Genomic DNA, 20,986 nt, shown 5'->3' with positions numbered 1-20,986 from the left:
GAAAGCTTAAATTCTTGTTAATCTAACTGCACTGTCCAATATACAGTAGCTATTACAGTGAAAAAATACCATGCTATTGTTTGAGGAGAGTGCACAACAAAAAACTTTTATCACTGCAACTGGGTTGATACATTCACTTCTGAAGGTAAATAATGTACTTGCATTCAGTAATCTTGCTCTGATTTGTCATCCTGAGGGTCCCAGAGATAAAATGTAGCATAGTTTTGTTTGATAAAAGCCATTATAATTTTCAAATGTAAGAACTGGGTTCTACAGTTCGAACCCCTGCTGTTTCTGGTCCCACCCCCACCCCGCCCGGCCATCTAGATGTGTGAAGGTTAGTGTATTTTCTGCAGAGAAGCAAATTTTCCATAATTTATTACCTTCCTGGGAGTGGTTAAACAATTTATTTTATTACCATATCATTTTTGTATGTTCTCTGTAGTTATGTACTTGAAAATGTATCAACTAACCAATTCGGCACATTTGGGCAGACATGATAAAACATTACTGATGTATTGCAATGCTTCACTCGATCAGTCTGAAACTGTGCACATATAGTGGTGCCATCTATTGGCCAAAATCTAAATTGCTCCTAAACTGCAATAGTATATTATGGCCTTTCTGTTGCATTTCAAAGATGATGTAACAAAAAATAAATAAATAAATGTTTTTTTGTTTGTATTATCTTTTACAAGATCTAATGTGTTATATTCGCCTACATTAATTTCACATATCCAAAATTTCAATGCGTTTCCTTTCAAATTGTATAGAAAACACTCTAAAGTTTCTAAAACTGTTAAAATAATGTCTGTGAGTATAACAGAACTGAAATGGCAGGCGAAACCCCGAGGACAAACCATTAACAAAAAATAAAATCAGCTTACCACTGATTTCAATTCCTGGCACTTTTATAATAGGGCGAAATCGTCCCCGATTGCAGTTCCTAGGGCTTCCACTAGATGTCAACAGTCTTTAGAAAGAGTTTCAGGCTGGTTTTTGGAAAAATGAGGGAGAAGTTGTAGTTTTTCTAAGTGGCTCAAACAATAGCATGGTATTTCTTCACTGTAATAGCAACTATAAATTGGACAGTGTAGTTAGATTAACAAGAATTTAAGCTTTCTGCCCATATAAGACATGTCTATGTCCTGGGACATAGACATAGATTCCCCCCCAGTTTAGACATAGACTCCCCCCCGGCTTAGAGAAGGCTTAGACAAGCATAAGTACAGGATGGAGAGGAAGGAGGGAAGAAAGCTGAGATACAGATCCACTATAGATGACGTGTAGAAGAGAGCAACTCAAGCCCTTATCTATTAGCCCATCCTCTCCATACTGTCATTCCCTGATTTTTCACCTGTTCCTGTGATTGTCTCCACCCCCTCCAGGTGTCACTTATTTTCACCAGTGTATTTATCCCTGTGTTTCCTGTCTCTCTGTGCCAGTTCGTCTTATATGTTAGTCAAGTCTACCAGCGTGTTTTTCCCATAATCCTTTTACTATTCTCTTGTTGATAGTCTTCCCGGTTTTGACCCCTGCCTGACTCTGGACTACTTTTCCGCCTGCCTGATCATCCTGCCTGCCCTGACCTTGATTCTGCCTGCCCTTCGGTACATTTTGGACTCTGAACTGGTTTTGACCCTTTTGCCTGTCTACGACTATTCTCTTGCCTACAATATTTATTAATCCAATAGGGTAAGACTCCAACCTTCTGCCTCCTGTGTCTGCATCTGGGTCTTGCCTTGTGTCATGATACATACGGCCTTCTACCATGGGAAAACACAAACTCAACTGTGTACTGTAAGTCAATGTCATGTCATATGACAATCATTTGATTGATAAGGAGATTATGTGAACCTTGTAGATAGTTACTTTTTTTCTTTATCTGAATCTTACTCTCTATAAGACAGTCTCTATGGCCAATATGGGCTGTGTATCCATTGTCTAAGGCCATGGTGCTCAGCTTTGCCTGGTTCATCATGTTCAAAACCACCCTATTATACAGTGCCTTCGGAAAGTATTCAGACCCCTTGACTTTTTCCACAGCCTTATTCTAAAATTGATTAAATCGTTTTTGTGCCTCATCAATCTACACACAATACACCATAATGACAAAGCAAAAAATGGTTTTTATAAATGTTTGCTAATTTATAAAAAACGGAAATATCACATTTCCATAAGTATTCAGACCCTTTACTCAGTACTTTGTTGAAGCACCTTTGGCAGCGATTACAGCATCGAGTCTTATTGGGTATGACGCTACAAGCTTGGCACACCTGTATTTGGGGAGTTTCTCCCATTCTTCTCTGCAGATCCTCTCAAGCTCTGTCAGGTTGGATGGGGAGCGATGCAGCACCAATATCTTCAGGTCTCTCCAGAGATATTTATCAGGTTCAAGTCCAGGCTCTGAATGGGCCACTCAAGGACATTCAGATGTTGTCCAGAAGCCACTCCTGAGTTGTTTTGGCTGTGTGCTTAAGGTCGTTATCCTGTTGGAAGGTGAACCTTCGCCTCAGTCTGAGGTCCTGGGCGCTGTGCAGCAGGTTTTCATCAAGCATCTCTTTGTACTTTGAGCGGTTCATCTTTGCCTCGATCCTGACTAGTCTCCCAGTCTCTGCTGCTGAAAAACATCCTCACAATATGATGCTGCCACCACCATGCTTCACCGTAGGGATGATGCCAGGTTTCCTCCAGACGTGACACTTGGCATTCAGGCCAAAGATTTCCATCATGGTTTCATCAGACCAGAGAATCTTGTTTCTCATGGTCTGAGAGTCTTTAGGTGCCTTTTGGCTTTTAATGAAGAGTGGCTTCCATCTGGCCACTCTACCATAAAGACCTGATTGGTGGAGTGCTGCAGAGATGGCTGTCCTTTTGGAAGGTTCTCCCAACTCCACCACCGGGTTCTTGGTCACCTCCATGACCAAGGCCTTTCTCCCACGATTGCTCAGTTTGACCGGGCGGCCGGGTCTTGGAAGAGTCTTGGCGGTTCCAAACTTCTTCCATTTAAGAATGATGGAGACCACTGTGTTCTTGAGGCCCTTCAATGCTGCAGAAATGATTTGGCACCCGTCCCCAGATCTGTGCCTCGACACAATCCAGTCTCGGAGCTCTACGGACAATTCCTTTGACCTCATGACTTGGTTTTTGCTCTGACATGTACTGTCAACCTTATAGAGACAGGTGTGTGCCTTTCCAAATTATGTCCAATTGATTGAATTTACCACAGGTGGACTCCAATGAAGTTGTAGAAACATCTCAAGGATAATCCATGGAAACAGGATGCACCTGAGCTCAATTTTGAGTCTCATAGGAAAGGGTCTGAATACTTATGTAAATAAGGTGTTTCTGTTTTTAATTTTGAATGCATTTGCAAAAATGTCAAAAAAACATTTTGTCAATATGATGTATTGTGTGTAGATTGATGAGGATTTGTTTTATTTAATCCATTTTAGAATAAGGCTTTAACGTAACAAAATGTGGAAAAAGTCAACGGGTCTGAATAATTTCCGAAGGCACTGTACACAATACATACTAGTGGAGTGAAAAACTCCAGTAAGTCAGTTGTATTGACTGAGAGAGGCTGCATGATGTCTGTCTCTCTATTGATGAAGCCGCATTGATCTGCATGTCAATGAACAGTAGACCTGCGCAGAAGGAATCGGTGGAGTGCTCAACACTTAAATAACAACTCCTCACAACCTCAGCATGAGATCAAGACTTGAGTAAATATTGAGCTGAGCAGAATATGCCCAGGTTGTTTTTATATTTTGGTTTTAGACCTAAGAGCACTGAGACTGAGATTCTCCTCCAGGTGTTGATGTGTCATTCCCGTTCCCTCATAATCAGACAATCATTGAGATCGTATTTCAATAATCTCACACATAATACGTTTGACTTGGATACAGAATGCATGAGGTTGGTTGAATAGTGCTTAAAATGTGAATGAAGGGAAGTAAATTAGGTAGTTTGATTAATCATAGCTCACGATTGCACACACAGATTGCACACACCTGCACTGACTCTTCACACCTTAGCAAACAGATCACCTTAGCACACATTCATTCACTCACGCACACACAGATATGCACTTATGATGGAGCCGACAGAGATGGTCATTTTTTTATGTATAATTTCTTACATTGTTAGCCCAATGTTACATACAGCTGGGGAGAACTATTGGATATAAAAGCGATGTCAATTTACCATCATTACGACCAGGAATACGTCTTTCCCGAAGCGGATCCTTTGTTCGGACCTCCACCCTGGACATGCGATGTTATCCCAGAGGCCGACACAAAACAACGCGGTCACCGCAGGAGAGGCAGACGGAGCAGCCTACTGGTCAGACTCAGAAGGCGAGCACACCATCCACCGCTTCCAAGCATATTACTCGCCTATGTCCAACCTCTAGATAACAAGGTGGATGAAATTAGGGCACGAGCTGCCTTCCAGAGAGACATCAGAGATTGTAACGTTCTCTGTTTCACGGAAACATGGCTCACTCGGGATATGTTGTCAGATTCGGTACAGCCACCCGGTTTCTTCACGCATCGCTCCGACAGAAACAAACATTTCTCTGGTAAGAAGAAGGGCGAGGGTGTATGCCTTATGATTAATGACTCATGGTGTAATCATAACAACATACAGGAACTCAAGTCCTGTTCACCTGACCTAGAATTCCTTACAATCAAATTCGGACCGCATTATCTTCAAAGAGAATTCTCTTCGATTATATTCACAGCCATGTATATCCCCCCAAAGCAGATCCCTTGTTGGCCCTGAAAGAACTCCACTGGACTCTATGTAAACTGGAAACCATACATCCTGAGGCTGCATTTATTGTAGCTGGGGATTTTAACAAAGCTAATCTCAGAACAATACTTCCTAAATTTTATCAGCATATCGAATGCATGACAAGAGCTGGTAGCATTCTGGATCATTGCTACTCGAACTTCTGCGATGCATACAAAGCCCTCCCCCGCCCTGCCTTCGGCAAATCTTGTCACATCTGCTCCCACTACGCCCTCTGGTTTCCATCCGGTGTCGTCCTAACCTGCAGTTCTCCCCCAGTATACTCTCTCTCTCTCTCTCTCTATCTTTGGTGTGATTGTGTGGTTGGAGACAGGTGTGCTGGAGTCAGAGCAAATCCCTATCAGCTGCAAATCGTCCCATAAATCAAGACCTCTACATATACTAATTCCTGCCACCTCCACTCTGCCAGATCGTAATCTCTGCTCAGTCAGTTGTTATCCTAGCCTTTTGTCAGTTCTCAAGATCCTGTTGCCCTGCTGTGCTTGTTTCCCTGCATTACACCGTTTTGTTCTCTCGTTGCAGTACCGCTCTGTCTCTGGCTCCTGGCTCCGGTACCACATCTCAACACCAATCACCTTGCTCTGGACTTCACTCACCACCACCACCTTGGATTCCCCTCAGTACCTGTTTACCCTGTTCAACTCAGTCAACTACAACCTTACTCTACACTTCGGGTTTTTCTGCAACTCATCTGAGCTAACCCGGTTCTGCACTCCATATCTCTCTGTGTACAATAAACATTTTGGTTCATGCATCTGAGTCCACTCTTGGGTTCCCCTGTGTTCGCTCCGCGTAACAAATCTGACCATGACTCCATTTTGTTGCTCCCAACCTATAGACAGAAACTTAATCAGGAAACACCCGTGCTCAGGTCAATACAATGCTGGTCTGACCAATCGGATTCCGCGCTTCAAGATAGCTTCGATCACGTGGACTGAGATATGTTCCAGATAGCCTCAGACAACAACATTGATGTATACGCTGACTCGGTGAGTGAGTTTATTAGCAAGTGTATCGGAGATGTCGTACCCTCTGTGACTATTAACACCTTCCTTAACCAGAAACCATGGAAACATGACAGAATACAAACAGTGCAGCAATTCCCTCCGCAAGGCAATCAAACAAGCAAAGCGTCAGTATAGAGACAAAGTAGAGATGCAATTCAACGGCTCAAACACGAGACGGATGTGGCAGGGTCTACAGTCAATCACGGATTACAAAAAGAAAACCAGCCCCGTCGCAGACATCGATGTCTTGCTCCCTGACAAATTAAACAACTTCTTTGCTCGCTTTGAGGACAATACAGTGCCACTGACACGGCCCACTACCAAAGCCTGTGGGCTCTCCTTCTCGGTGGCTAATGTGAGTAAAACATTTAAACATTTAAAACATAATCAGAGCATGTGCAGACCAGCTGGCTGGTGTGTTCATGGACATATTCAAATAATCTCTATCCCAGTCTGTTGTCCCCACATTCTTCAAGATGGTCACCATTGTTCCTGTTCCCAAGAAAGCTAAAGTAACTGAACTAAATGACTATCGCCCCATTGCACTCACTTTTGTCATCATGAAGTGCTTTGAAAGACTAGTCAAGGATCATATCACCTCCACCCTACCTGACAGCCTAGACCCAATCCAATTTTCTTACCGCCCCAATAGGTCCACTGACGATGCAATCGCCACACTGCACACTGCCCTATCCCATCTGGACAAGAGGAATACATATGTAAGAATGCTGCTCATTGACTAAAGCTCAGAATTTAATACCATAGTATCCTCCAAACTCGTCATTAAGCTCGAGACCCTTGGTCTCGACCCCGCCCTGTGCAACTGGGTCCTGGACTTTCTGACGGGCCGCCCCCAGCTGGTGAAGGTAGGAAACAACATCTCCACCCCGCTGATCCTCAACACTGGGGCCCCACAAGGGTGTGTTCTCAGCCCTCTCCTGTTCTCCCTGTTCACCCATGACTGCGTGGCCATGCACGCTTCCAACTCAATCATCAAGTTTGCAGACGACTCTACAGTGGTAGGCCTGATTACCAACAATGACGAGACAGCCTACATGGAGGAGGTGAGAGCCCTTGGAGTGTGTTGTCAGGAAAATAACCTCTCACTCAACGTCAACAAAATGGAGCAGATGATCGTGGACTTCAGGAAACAGCAGAGGGAGCACCCCCCATCACCATCGTCGGGACTGTAGTGGAGAAGGTGAAATGTTTTAAGTTCCTCGGCATACACATCACGGAGAAACTGAAATGGTCCACCCACACAGACAGAGTGGTGAAAAAGGTGCAACAGCGCCTCTTCAACCTCAGGAGGCTGAAGAAATGTGGCTTGTCATCTAAAACACTGCACAATCAAGAGCATCCTGTTGGGCTGTATCACCGCCTGGTATGGCAATTGCACCGCCCTCAACCGCAAGGCTCTCCAGAGGGTAGTGCGATCTGCACAACGCATCACCGGGGGCAGACTACCTGCCCTCCAGGACACCTACAGCACCCGATGTCACAGGAAGACCAAAAAGATCAAGGACAACAACCACCTGAGCCACAGCCTGTTCACCCGCTATCATCCAGAAGGCGAATGTCAAGGTTGTGCGCTACTGGTATGTAGTCAGGTGCAGGAGAGCAGTGAGTTGTGATCAGGCGCACTTTATTTGGCAAAGGCATAAAATACAGACACAACTGCGTCCAAAAACCTTCAGCCACAGGTAAAAGTAAACAAACGCGAAAACACGCACTAATATACAAATGTATGACAAATACATAACGGGTCAAAATAAGATACCCGGGGGAAAACCAGTCTAGCGCATCACACTAAACACGTAACCAAACAATTCCACACAAAGACATGGGGTGGGAACAGAGGAATAAATACATGCAGTGTGATTAGGGAATGTAAACCAGGTGTGCAGGGAACAAGACAAAACAAATGGAACAATGAAATGTGGAGCGGCGATGGCTAGAAAGCCGGTGACGCCGCCCGAACAAGGAGAGGAGCCAACTTCGGTGGAAGTCGTGACAGCGAGGTCAGTACAGTTGCAACAAAGCTGGGACCCGAGCGACTGAAAAACAGCTTCTATCTCAAGGCCATCAGACTGTTAAACAGCCATCACTAACATAAAGAAGCTGCTGCCAACATACAGACTCAAATCTCTGGCCAGTTAAATGAAAGGACTTAACAAAGGTATCACTAGTCACTTTAAATAACGCCACTTTAATAATGTTTACATATCCTACATTACTCATCTCATATGTATATAATGTATTCTACACCAGCTACTGCATCTTGCCTATTCCACACCCATCGCTCATCCATATATTTATATGTACATATTCTTATTTACCCCTTTACATTTGTGTGTATTTGTGTGCATAGGGTAGTTGTTGTGAATTTGTTAGATTACTTGTTAGATATTACTGCATAGTCAGAACTAGAAGCACAAGCATTTCGCTACACTCGCATTAACATCTGCTAACCATGTGTATGTGACCAATAAAATTTGATTTGATTTGACTCATCCACACACACACACACACACACAAACCAGTGTTAATTTTGTCAACTAAAATAGTGACAAAAATACGTATTAAACACCTATTTTTCAGTGTCAATTGATGAGATGCTAACTGATTAAATAGACCCAGAAAAAAACTATAACTAAACAAAAATTATTTTTCATTTCGGTTGACAAAAACAGGACGAGGCTACATTATCTCTGACTAAAATTGGATTAGCAAGTGGACTGGACAATACTTTTTGGAGAGATTGAGAGCTTTTCAATGTTATTTGTTTATTCCAATCAAAAGCACGCATGACATTTGCAGATTGTTAAGGCTTTCTCAATGGAATATTGCAATACGGTGGAAAATAAATACCATGCCCAGGTCATTCACTAGTCACCTCTCTACCCGGCATCTGTTCTCCAATTTGGTGGCAACAAATCATTACTCTTCAGGTAGTATAAGCTCCCGGTAGAAAAAGGGCCAATGTTTTGGAGCCACTTTACTCATTGTGTTGATTCAAACAAGACCGAATGCAACGTTTCCACTGAGAAGTTTCGTTTATTACTGCATTTTCACCCACAAGTTGACGGAAAAATATACCAACCTCAAGAGACATCTGAAAGCGCATACTTCCAATATATACGCTCAGGTAATAACAGATTGATAATGCTGGCTAGTTAGCTTGCTGCAACCTATCAGACCACTACTTATGACAAAACTTTAATTACAATATACCTACAGTATGTCAAGGGGCAGGGCTCCAGACTGCAACCATTTAGTCACATTTTGCGATCCTTTGACTTGGCTCTGCGAGTTACATTTTAATTGGTCGCATCAGTGCTGGTAAACCTTCATTGTATGGCCACCTCACTCAAAAGTGAGTGCATTATCCTAATGATTTCTGTAATGAAAGTGTCTTCCCAGACCCTGGGCCTGTTTCGCTGAGGCATGTCTTGCTGGGGCCTGCTGCTGTGTTGAATGAGCCACTTGATGTGTGCTCCGGGAGAGAGAAAAAAGCCTTCTAATTGTATAACATTTCTAGATCCAATTATGGGAAATACATAGCTTTGGATGCAACTACTGTTGGTCTGTGGGTATAATTTTGATTTGTCATCTTAATATTGAGCTCAATAGAAACTGTTCAACAACTGAGATATTTGATATTGCTTTAAATGTTGACTTTAGGCATGAAAAATTGTCATTTCCGCCCCTTTCAAGATTTTCCAACAGAAATGTGGTGTGCCTTTGGTGGTTGTTCGATGTATCATTCTGGTCATGCGCACCGTGACCAACATTTAGTTTGTGAGCTAGTTTGTTAGCTAAGCTAGCCACTTTAGCTAGCCAGTAACTCCTCCAGTATGTGTTGACATCATTTTAAAGGACTTGTTTTTGGACCGAAGCTGTAGAGATCCATAAGAAATGACACTTCTGTAACCAACTATCGTATTCATCCCTTTTTTTTTACGCATTAAATTACCTGGTATGATGGTGCATTGATCAGTTATACAGTTTAAAGCCGTTCTTTTTGCGTTTTTGCCCAAAGTCGACCGTTAATTACGATACGAAGCGTACGAAATGGGCAATTGCGCATCAGCCATTGCAAGTGCATAGGGTAGCAGGCTCCAACAACAAAGTCGTTTTAGGAAATACATTTACTGTTAGATTAATACATGATTACAAGCAGTGGGTATTAATATTTAATGTTAGCGATCTAGCAAATGTGTTTTGAGTTTTCACTTCCTCATGGTGGTGAATTAGCCCGAAAATAAATGTGCCTATGATATTAGTGCACATAAAGATGTAGGAAAATTCAACAACACAATTCAGAAAAATCTGGAGTCCTATTTTGACATTAAAATATAACCCTAATAATACCCTATTGTCAACCTACAATCCATGGCAATCACTGGATTAGGTTGTACATCAAAATATCTTGAATCATGCATTCCTGCAAGGACAGATGAAACAACTTATTTATTGAATAGCTTACCATCTCAGTAGTCTATTACACAGTGTCAGGCACCGTGGACGACTTTATAAGGTGATAAAAAAATATATTATATTGTGTGGCACCGCAGAAAGAAATTGTTGCAACCAAATCATGAGCTGGTGCCACCAACTGAAAAAGTTAATCTGGAGCATTGTCAAGGGGTGTGATTTTTATCAGCTGCAGAATAATGTGTTCTTCTGCCAATTTGGCTGTTGGGAAGAGAATCATGCGATAGGATGTTATGCCGAAACATATGCTGGTAAGACAAGGCTATGTATGTTTGTGCACATGGAAGTCAGTGATTTATGTTCACTATAGATTAATGAGGCAAGAAAAAGGTGATGTGACTAAAATGAGACTAAACTAAAAGGGCATTTAGTTGACTAAAATGACCCACTATCTTTGTCATTTTGACAATAACTAGACTAAAACATTATTTAAAAATGTGACAAAAACTTTGTGATATATTAGTTAAAATAACTAAGACTAGACTAAATCTAAGAGTGGCAAACACACAAACACATTGTTCTGCATCATTTGTTTGCAGAGCCTGTGTAATGCTATTTTCTCCCCAGTCTCCCGCATTGCATTTGTAATAACGTCTGAAATGATTCCAGGTATTTTTTTATTTCATCATAGTTGATACCAGAGGATATAAGCTTGTCATGCATATTTATGCATATAATTACATTCAAAATGCAGTGTGGAACACCCAGAGGTTCTGAACAGAAAATATGAACATTTATTTAATGTCACCTTGTGAGAGAGAAGGAAAGAAAGAAAACAACAGTTCTCTGGGAAATGGGAGGAATAAAAGGTGTGTGTGTGTGCATGCGTGCGTGCGAGTTTGTGTGAGCGCACGTGGATATAGATTGTCTGGCATTAACAACGCCTATCTCTGTGTGGTACGCATGGGCTTCTTGAATCCCACTCCTTTCAACCTCCACTGTTTCCCCTCACTTCTATACGACATTCTGCCGCACTAATTAGCGTGCCTCACCGCAGTTTGCAAAAATGTACAGTTTTAAAATCACAGGTTCATGGAGGAGGGAGGGAGGGAGGGAGATGGCAATGATACCGCACATGATAAACAAGACCCGTTTGAAGTTCACACCAAAGGAGAAGTATTTTTTACCCTGCATTGCAATCTCTGTGTGATGCTCAGCTCAGTTTGAAACACAAACACACACAGTGAGAGATTCGTCCACCTTCCTAGCTACTCTGACACATAATCAACACTTGTACAATACTATAGCACACTCTAAACCTAGGGCTCGATTCAATCCGTATAGAGCTGAAGATCAGCGCTGTAGTGCGATTGAAATTGAAAGGTAATTTCAGATTTAGCTGACATATGCAGCGTTTACCGTGAATGCATTCTCTGCAAACGCAGGAACATTGTATTTAAATGTATATCAGGCTACAACACAGAACTTCAGCACTACGGAGTGATTCGAGCCCCTACACTCCAACATCTACCTCATAATTACTATTATCCACCTTGAGATAACAACACCCCAAATCACAGTGGACCTCCTTCCTCAAACAACTCATATTGCCTCAAGTTATGAGAGTTCTAAAATAGATTTTAGTAATGTGATTGGGTGTGCCGAGTCTTTTTCTAATTTGCTGAATTTATGGATTGATATTTAACACCTGCTCTAAGACATTGAATGTTCATATGCAATATTTTCCTATTTTGATCTACAGGACACCATGCAGATATGGGGCTGGTATATATGAGGTTTATTTAAGGTGACAAATAGAGAGACTTTCTAGAATATTCACATGGAGTGAGGTGTTGTTTTGTGAGTTCACACAAAGACTGGTAAACAAACACACCATCTTAGGAGACATGTCTGTCAGGTAGAAAGAGTGTGATGAACATGTAGAAATACAAGTCTGACCACAAGCATCACGCGTACATATTCTATTTCTAGTTGTGGTGGGTAAACAGTAGCAGCATAGCTAATATAAAGAGCATCATTTTTGATACACTATGAAATGTATAGGGTATATCCTTATCATTTGCACCATGCATAAGTAAATTCCACACGGATTCAGTTTCTACTTGTGGTGGTTGGTTAGCAACAGCACAATTCATAAAGCCTAAAGAGCATAATTTCCAGTATGCAATGAAACTTGTCAGCTACCTATCATTTGGCACCTGAACTAAGTGTAATTTAGTCATCAGTGATGCTTCGCCCCCAGCCTCATCCCAGATGGCGATAAAGCGTTTTCACATCAATGAGAGAAAAAACAGCTAATCTAAACGGGGAGGATGCCGTCCCATGTGCTCTCTGTCTGAGATTCCTGTTATAGCCTATGGATGTGTCCCAAATGGCACCATGCGGAGGCTGTGAATAACTGGTTCTGACGCCCATGCATACATGCACCACCAGATGGCCAGCACATCACACAACCCCCTCACAGGCAGCCCTTGGCCCCAATGACGGGCATCTAGGCTGGGGCAGTGTCGCTGCGTCTTTCCCCCACCGCAGTCAGGTGGAGAGGTCCGTGCCAAGATTCTCTGTGGCCCTGTTGCACCCCACAGATGGGAAAAGCAAAGCAGCTCCTCTGAAGGATGCAGTCAGCATCACAGAATTGAATAGATTTCCATATGAGTGTTATATTGTATCTCTAAGGCCATAGCTCTCCAGTGGCGTCATTCCACTGGTCCTGGTGGTGCCCTTCCTCTAATACAGTAAACTCTGCTTTTGAGTCTGAAGCACAGTGGGACAGAGTACGTCAGCATAAACACACACACAACTCTGCCTCTGAGACACAGTGGGACTGAGTGCGTAAGCAGCCGCCCTCCTTCGGACAAACCTCACCACAGGCTCCTCAGTCCTCACTACTCACAAAGGAGTGAGTCAATGAAGGGGACCTGGAACTATAGGTCACTGCCAACAGAACCTTGAACCACTATGGCATTATGACAGTACTGTTATCATGTATTCTAATTGGAACCAACAGGACCTTGAACAGCTTCTACCCCCAAGCCATAAGATTGCTAAATACTTAGTGCGGGTTGCTATTTGGTTAACTATTTAACTATCTGCATTGACCGTTTGTAACGATCGTCGTATGAAATGGACCAACGCGCAGCAGGTTGAGTGCTCATTTTAACTTTTAATAAGAACACAAACAAAACAAAACGCACAGTAAATGCAGGCTACACACAGCAATGCACAAACAACTTCCCACAAAGGGACATGTAAATGTAAATGGACAGGTGAAACAGGGCTACCTAAGTATGACTCTCAATCAGCAACAACGATGTACAGCTGTTCCTAATTGAGAGCCATACCAGGCCAACACAAAGAAATACACAACATAGAAAACCATAGAAATAAAAAAACAAGAACATTACCCAAAAACCCCGGAACACATAAATCAAACACCCCTCTTACATAAATACATATACCATTAAACCCCGAACCACATAAAACAAATACCCCCTGCCACGTCCTGACCAAACTACAATAAACAATAACCCCTTATACTGCTCAGGACGTGACACCGTTTTTGCGCTAACTTTTTTGACTCATCACATACGCTGCTGCTACTTTATTTTATTATTCTGTTGACTAGTCACTCTATTCCCATTTATATGTATCTACCTCAATTATTCATACCCCTGCACTTCAACTCGGTACTGGTACCCCATGTATATAGCCAAGTTATTGTTACTCATTGTGTATTTATTATTACTTTGACATGTTATTACTTTTCTATTATTTCTCTATTTTCTTTATCTCTGCATTGTTGGGAAAGGCCCGTAAGTAAGCATTTTGCTCTTAGTCTACACCTGTTATTTACGAAGCATGTGACAAATAAACATTATCCAAACATTATCCCTGCCTGGCTCTTTTTCCCAATCACGGTGAAGTATCCAGTCCCTTTCAGCTTTCCTGTCACTGACTGTCATTGACCACAAAAGGGGCCACAGATGGCCACACAGATCCATAAAGCTCTACTCTCTCAGTAGGGAGGCCTTGTGTTTGCTGCGGTCTCAACTGACTCAACTGAAGTGTATAATACAATCCCTGCTGTGTTGTCTGGTGTTTTTCTACCAGACAAAGATCTACAGGTGTACTATTTTCATTTGATCACTATGTGGCAGGACATGCAAATTGTAGTGTATTTGAGGTTTAAAAAGCCTTCTAAAGTTTGTAATTTCCACTTTAAAATGCCAGAGTTGAATTATCTTAACAAAAAATGTATCAACCTCTACAAAAATGTACATTAATTATAACCCACATAAAAATGCACATTTCCTGTTGCTGCAAAATACTTTTTGTGCTGTGAGAAACTGGTCAAATTAATATAGAATATCTGTATAGACCTTCCCCAGAAATGTATTTTATGCAAGCTCTGAACAAAAGTATTAATTAGACCTTAAAAGTTCAATCGACTTCAACACAGAATGCAGAATCGGAAAAAAAGATGCAGATCCACTGGAAACATGCTTACTGAATGATCCAAAGGAACAGTAATTTTACGCTGTTTGTATTATTTATGGAGGGATGACATTATAAATTATCCTTTTCTGGATTCTTTAAGAAGGGAACAGAACTCTCTCTGTTAGATCCCACCTCTATAGACCATATAGTTGAATTGTCCTAGTTACAATCTCATTGATCAACTATTGATTGACTCAATATCCTCAGTCTTCGTCAAGCATAAACTGTACAATACAATTTAACTTCATGACTTAATGAGCAGAAGCTTAATCATCAAGCATCCACAAGCTACTGTGCCTCACATCTGACAGAGAGAGCCATCTAATCAAGTGATTTGTCATAACACCGAGTTGCTATAACATGTGTGTTCTGTTCCTTCATCATTTTGAACGCTTTAACTCACTTGCTAGGAAGCATGGCAAAAGTGAATACTGCACTTGATAAATCATTCCAGATTGATGCATCAATGTGAACTATGTCTGTGTCCCCTATGGCCCCTGGTCAAAGGTAGTGCACTACATTGGGAAAAGGGTACCATTTGAGATGCAAACTATATTTCACCAATGATTGGCACTTAACAAAGGCATAGTAAAGTCACAGGTCATATGATGTGTGATCATATTCTGATCTTATTCACATCCTTACATGTCTTGACTAGCATGGTACTAATGGATTCTGAAGCAGACATGCTGTAACACTCCATGATGACATGTTCTGTCTGTGTGATCACTTCATCATCAGCAACACACACACACACACACACACACACACACACACACACACACACACACACACACACACACACACACACACACACACACACACACACACACACACACACACACACACACACACACACACACACACACACACACACACACACACACACACACACACACACACACACACACACACACACTATCAGGTCCATCGTTCACATGATCCTTACCTAACAACATCCCTCCCAGTGTAATGTCCTGTCTCTGAATTATTAAATTATTCACACAGGCCTCCTCTCCTTTACGCCTAGTGCATCATGGGTAATTACAGTTAGCCCTGGGAGTGGAGAACATGTTAATTAAGTAGCTATGTATTGGACGTAGGGGCCTCTCTTCATAGGTTTCAAGAAAAGACAGAGTTCTCCGTGTGGCGTACAGAAGTTATCGCACTGACAAAGTGAAAGAGGTCTCTGTGAACAAACGTCATAGAGGAGCAGAGCTTCAAACAGCTAATGTGGGCAGCTACTGCAAGCCTCCCAGGCGGATAATTATTCCAGCCCGACCAAAGCCAAACGAAATGTACAGAACTGGAACTAGAGGCAAGTGGAGGTAGGTGGGGATGGGATGCAACCCATTTCCGGTAACTGTTGTCTTCTCTTTTTTTAAAGTGTTTTTCCCCCCTGTATATTACACTTCCTATCCAACATGACGCCATCTTAAAGACATAGTGTAGACACTTACAGACATAGCAACCCACTCATAAACAAATACACACACATGTACACACATGTACACACAAACACACACAAACACAGTATTTGGAGTACTAACCCATGAAACAGGAATAGGACATCATCTCAGCTGGGACCAATTAGTTACAGAGAGATTTGAATCGTCAGCTAAAGCCGAGAACTGAATTTCATCTCCCTCCATCTTAGCTCTATCTCTTTCTGCCGCTCGTTAAACCTGAATACTGATATCACGTTAACAGCACGTCTCTACCAGCACGTCTCACATCTATCTACCAGCAGGTATATGCAAGCATAGGCGCAGAAAAAATACAAATTCAACACCTGATACCTAATGTGCAAAGTGAATAATACTGTGTGGCAAATAGCAAGAAAGACTGCATAGCTGCATCCACCAAGGCTCGTTTTGGAACCTGCGATGAGTGAAAGAAACTGACCAAAACTAAGTTGTCCTATTTGCTGGTGGGTAATGGTAGCCTACCTTACTCTCAACTGTTTGTCATGTGTAATATATTAGACATAATCAAATATCACATTGTATGAGGATTCATTCATAGTATTTTATTTTTATTACACATGGAGGGGTGGGGGCTTAGACTCCTATGGGTGGGGTGTGAGATGACGAGGTGCAAAGGTACCTGTATGGACCATAGACTGTATAGAAATACCTGGACACAGTCATAACCAGTTAATGAATGGATTTCTATGAGAAACGTACCTGGATGGAAACGTCACTGTAGGAGCCCCCGATGACTCCAGAAATGGCCAGAGGGACATCATCCTGGATGGGGTTGGATCCGTCTGGACAGATGAACCCCGGCTCGTGCACCTTAGTGAGGGAGGCTCGTACAAACTCCAGGCTCTGCTCCAGAGCGTAGGTGTCCTTAGAGCAGGTGTCCAGGATGTGGGCTCCCAGCCTGAGGCCCGGCAGCAGCCTCTCGTCTGCGTTGATCTCATCCAGCGCTAAAAGCATCGCCTCCAGTCTCTGGATCCCTCTCTGCTCGTTGATCTTCCCACAGTCCTCCACCCCCTCACCCTTCTCGTGCACCGGGAACAGTCCGCCGATCACCAGGTCACCGTCGATGGTGATCTCCCTCTTGGTGGAAGGGGGGAATCTGTTGTTAGGGCTGGCCAGGGCCTCAGAGATAAGCAGGTCAAAGAGGAGCAGATGAAGGGACCACCAAGGGGCAGCCTTGGCCCAGAGCCCAGGGCAGAGGAGGCCGGTGGTGGGCATGGTCAGGTCGGGTAGCTGGGGTCAGTGTAGTGGGTCGTGGGTAGGTGGGTGTAGAAGTGGGACACAGAAGGGTCTTACAGGGGCTGAGGATGGGCGAGGTGGATCACTCTAGAGCCCACTCTTGACACATGATATCTTGGTTAGTCACTGCAAGTGGAAAAGAGGAAAATTAATAATATATCATTGTTCATGTTACAATTCCAGTAATGTTATGGTACTTCAGTTAAAAAAGTGACTGATACAAATTTGTAATTCAAAGAGCATTTTTGCCCCCTCCAAAATAAAAGCTTGGAATTTATTCCAAACAATACAAATTGATGTTCACAGACGCTATTTGCTCCTACTCATGGTAGGAAGGTGTGAAAATCCAGACTTTCCTCACTACTTCCAGTCCAGTTTAAAGGGAAACTTCACAATTTTGTCAACAAGGCTCTTTATCTACTTCCCCAGAGTCAGAAGTTAGAGTTAGTTGCGCTTACGCTATGGCTGGACGTCTATGGGTATCATAGACTTCCAGACATTGCGCTAACGCTAGTTAGCATTGGCTTTTGAAACTACCTCTAACTTCATGGCCTCGTTGCCAAAATCCCAAAGTATCCCTTTAAGGTGTAAAGGGAATAGATTACTTCCTTTTTCCCATCCATCTTTGAACAACCTCTACATGTTGATTTATAGCGCTTCTATAAGAGCACTCTATCTTAAAGACTGGCTGCAGGTGGTTGTGACTCTCGGCACATTCCTCAAGATGCACTTCACCCCAACAACTTATCTTGTGCCACATAACCAGACTGTCAGCCATCTCAACAGATGAGTGAGTATGTTGCCCATCCTCAGCAAGCCACTGTGTGTGTGTGTCTGTGTGTGTGTGTGTGTGTGTGTGTGTATTTGTTACCCGTTTCAGGAAGCTAGGCGTATGTCGCTCATCACTACTTCACAGAAGAGGAATTTGAATGTAATTTATTTATCAAAATGTGTTTTTTGGCAGAAATGCCTTCTGAAACATGCAAACTTTCATCTGCCTTAATAAAAAATGAGGATGCCATCTGTAAATACAAATAAAATTGTTAAATTACGAGCTTAGTTGGTTTACCCACGAAAAAAGACAGGAACCTTCCCGCTAGCCATGATTGGCTGAGATAATGGATGGGCTGAACGTGCCGAGAGATGAGTTCCGATTGGTCTGCCATTTAGCATGCTTCTGTCTATAACGTGAGCTCCGCAGTATGTGTAGATAATCCTTGCTACCACTACTTTTTTTAAAGATATAATGTTAGCCATGGAGAACTGCAAAAGTGTTGCGACTCCTCTCAACATCATTGCTGCCCTGAGTTTAGCAGGCACTATCGACAAAGATTAGTGGGAAAAAGTTTTGATGGACTACTTTCTGCACACAGTCAGTGTGAACCGGAGTGACTTGACACAACGCAGGCCAAACAAGCTGTACAAACAAAACGGAGTTAAAGAGGTTCCAGTCTGCCGTAAAGCATTCATCCATGTACACGGGTAATTATAAGTTCCTAATTTTGTCAGAAAGTAATTTTCATTGCAAGTTAAAGTGTACTGTTAGCTAGCTAGCTAACATTGAACCTAGTTTGTTAGCTTTAACTACCTGTAGATTCATAATAGAGCATTTCATGCATGTTGGCTAGCTATGACAATCAGTTTTGTATTGCTAGTAGTATGGGTTGGGATTATGGTTCTAGCTACACGTCTTAAGAAAAGACTCCACTTTGCCAGATGATTACATGACCCATCAAGTTAGCCAGGTGTGTCTGTGGGTGATTACGGCCATATATTGTATTTCATGAACATGTGTATGTGTCTACACAATAGTGACCCATCCACTTAGCTAAATGTGGCTGGGGGGTGGTTATCACATTTCTTTCACGTCCCATCAATTTAGACAAGTGTGTCTGGTAGGGGTGTGCTGATATGGCCATACTCATATTCGTAATCGTATCTGTAAATTGACACGTGACAGTTTGATAGGATGATACACGTGATCGGAAAAAACTGAAGTGTTTTAATATGCCTAAATAGTTGTTGGTAATTTACCTCCCTGCACGTTCTCACTGCAAAAAAAGATGCCGATTAGGAGCAGCGCGCGGAGGCGTCAGTGCGTATGTGTGTCTGTGTGTCTGTCTGTCCTCATTTTGTTGCAGGCAGCCAAGTTCGCTGTCAATCAGTCAGAATGTGCATTAGCATTTTAGCTTTTTGCCCTACCCTTGCCCAACTTGTTAGATATTATGCACATTGATAGCTTGATAGCAAATGTCCTCACAATGTGATCTATCATAGTAGCAGGCAGCAACAATCTAAACGATCAGACCGAAAACATGCAAAGAAAAGTGATCCTGAAATTATGAGGAGAAATAGATCTTCACTCTATCCAATCAGAGCAGCAGTATCAACAGCAGCAGTATCAAGTATCAAGCCAGTTGAGTTATTTAGACCACGCAAAAGAGTGACTCAAAGACAGTACAGTATGGTTCAGAAACTCTCTGACTAACACATGAGAAACATGCTTGCTGGCACCCGAAAAAATCCTCAGATCATAATTGTATCCAGAAAATTGCCCATATCCGTTATTATACTTGTTTTGTCCGACTACTCGGCACACCCCTAGTGTCTTGGTAAGCATCATCTAATAATTATAAAATATTTATACAATATTTTTATCCTGACACTTTCTATTTTTTCTATTGCTACTATGCAAATATAGAAGTAACCATTTCACTGTGACAAATAAATGTTGATTTTATTTGTGTGTTTACCAGAGATGGTAATGTGAAGAACAACATGACCTGCACCAAAGTCAGATTAGGATATAGGCCAAGGGCTAGATAAAGTGTATTTTAACCTGGAGTTTTTCCTTATTGTAGGCTAGTACTTTCACAATTTTTAGTTTTGAAATCTTTGATAGTGTAGTAAACAATCTTACTCATTCTGTTTAGCACATGGCCTCACATGTGAATCCTTAAAGAGATGGGTGGGGCTAAGGCTTAAGAGGGTGTAAACGCTGCTGAATAGGTGTAGGCAAAGAAGATCTCTCCAGTAGGTGTACCAAAACATTCAAGGGCCATTTTCTCAAAAGTGAGGTTACAAGTTCATCAACTTTCAAAGCAGAATTACTTTCCAATTGTTCCTCAACTGCAGTGTATGATATACAATTTGTAGCTCTGATTCTCTACTTTTATCCAATGTAAAAAACACAATTTCAAATGTTGCTACATAAGACCGAATCAAGGTGACTGGTCACGTTTCACTCCTCTGCCTGGATTTCCCAGCACCCATCTACTGCCCTCTAGACATTTAAATACCTATATTCTCCCATTTTTTCCTAATCTCTTTTTCTCTGTCTTTCTCTCTCTCCCACAGCCACACAGACTCTACCTCTGAGTTTCTCTCCCACCCTTCCTCTTTCTACCATTTTGAGCAGAATTTAAAAAAATAATAAATAACAATGCTTCAGTTAAAGGACCACTTGTTCATGTGGTTCCTGTTAGC

General features: G+C 42.2%; 1 protein-coding gene across 2 annotated transcripts in view; it reads right to left on the bottom strand.

Moving 5' to 3' along the window:
* LOC106565327 (metabotropic glutamate receptor 2) overlaps window positions 1-20,986 on the bottom strand; it is a 71,775-nt gene that overhangs the window by 32,120 nt on the left and 18,669 nt on the right. For both annotated transcript variants that reach the window (XM_045691517.2, XM_014132301.3), the window contains one exon: window positions 16,964-17,626. In XM_045691517.2, the coding sequence (XP_045547473.1) occupies window positions 16,964-17,479 (516 nt within the window). In that variant the 5' untranslated portion in view covers window positions 17,480-17,626. The remainder of the gene's footprint in view (window positions 1-16,963; window positions 17,627-20,986) is intronic.

Source organism: Salmo salar, chromosome 12 (genome assembly GCF_965601325.2).
Source record: "Salmo salar chromosome 12, fSalSal1, whole genome shotgun sequence".
NCBI classification, from domain to species: domain Eukaryota; kingdom Metazoa; phylum Chordata; class Actinopteri; order Salmoniformes; family Salmonidae; genus Salmo; species Salmo salar.
The sequence above is the reverse complement of the archived record's forward strand: the minus strand, read 5'-3'. Positions and strand labels throughout refer to the sequence as shown.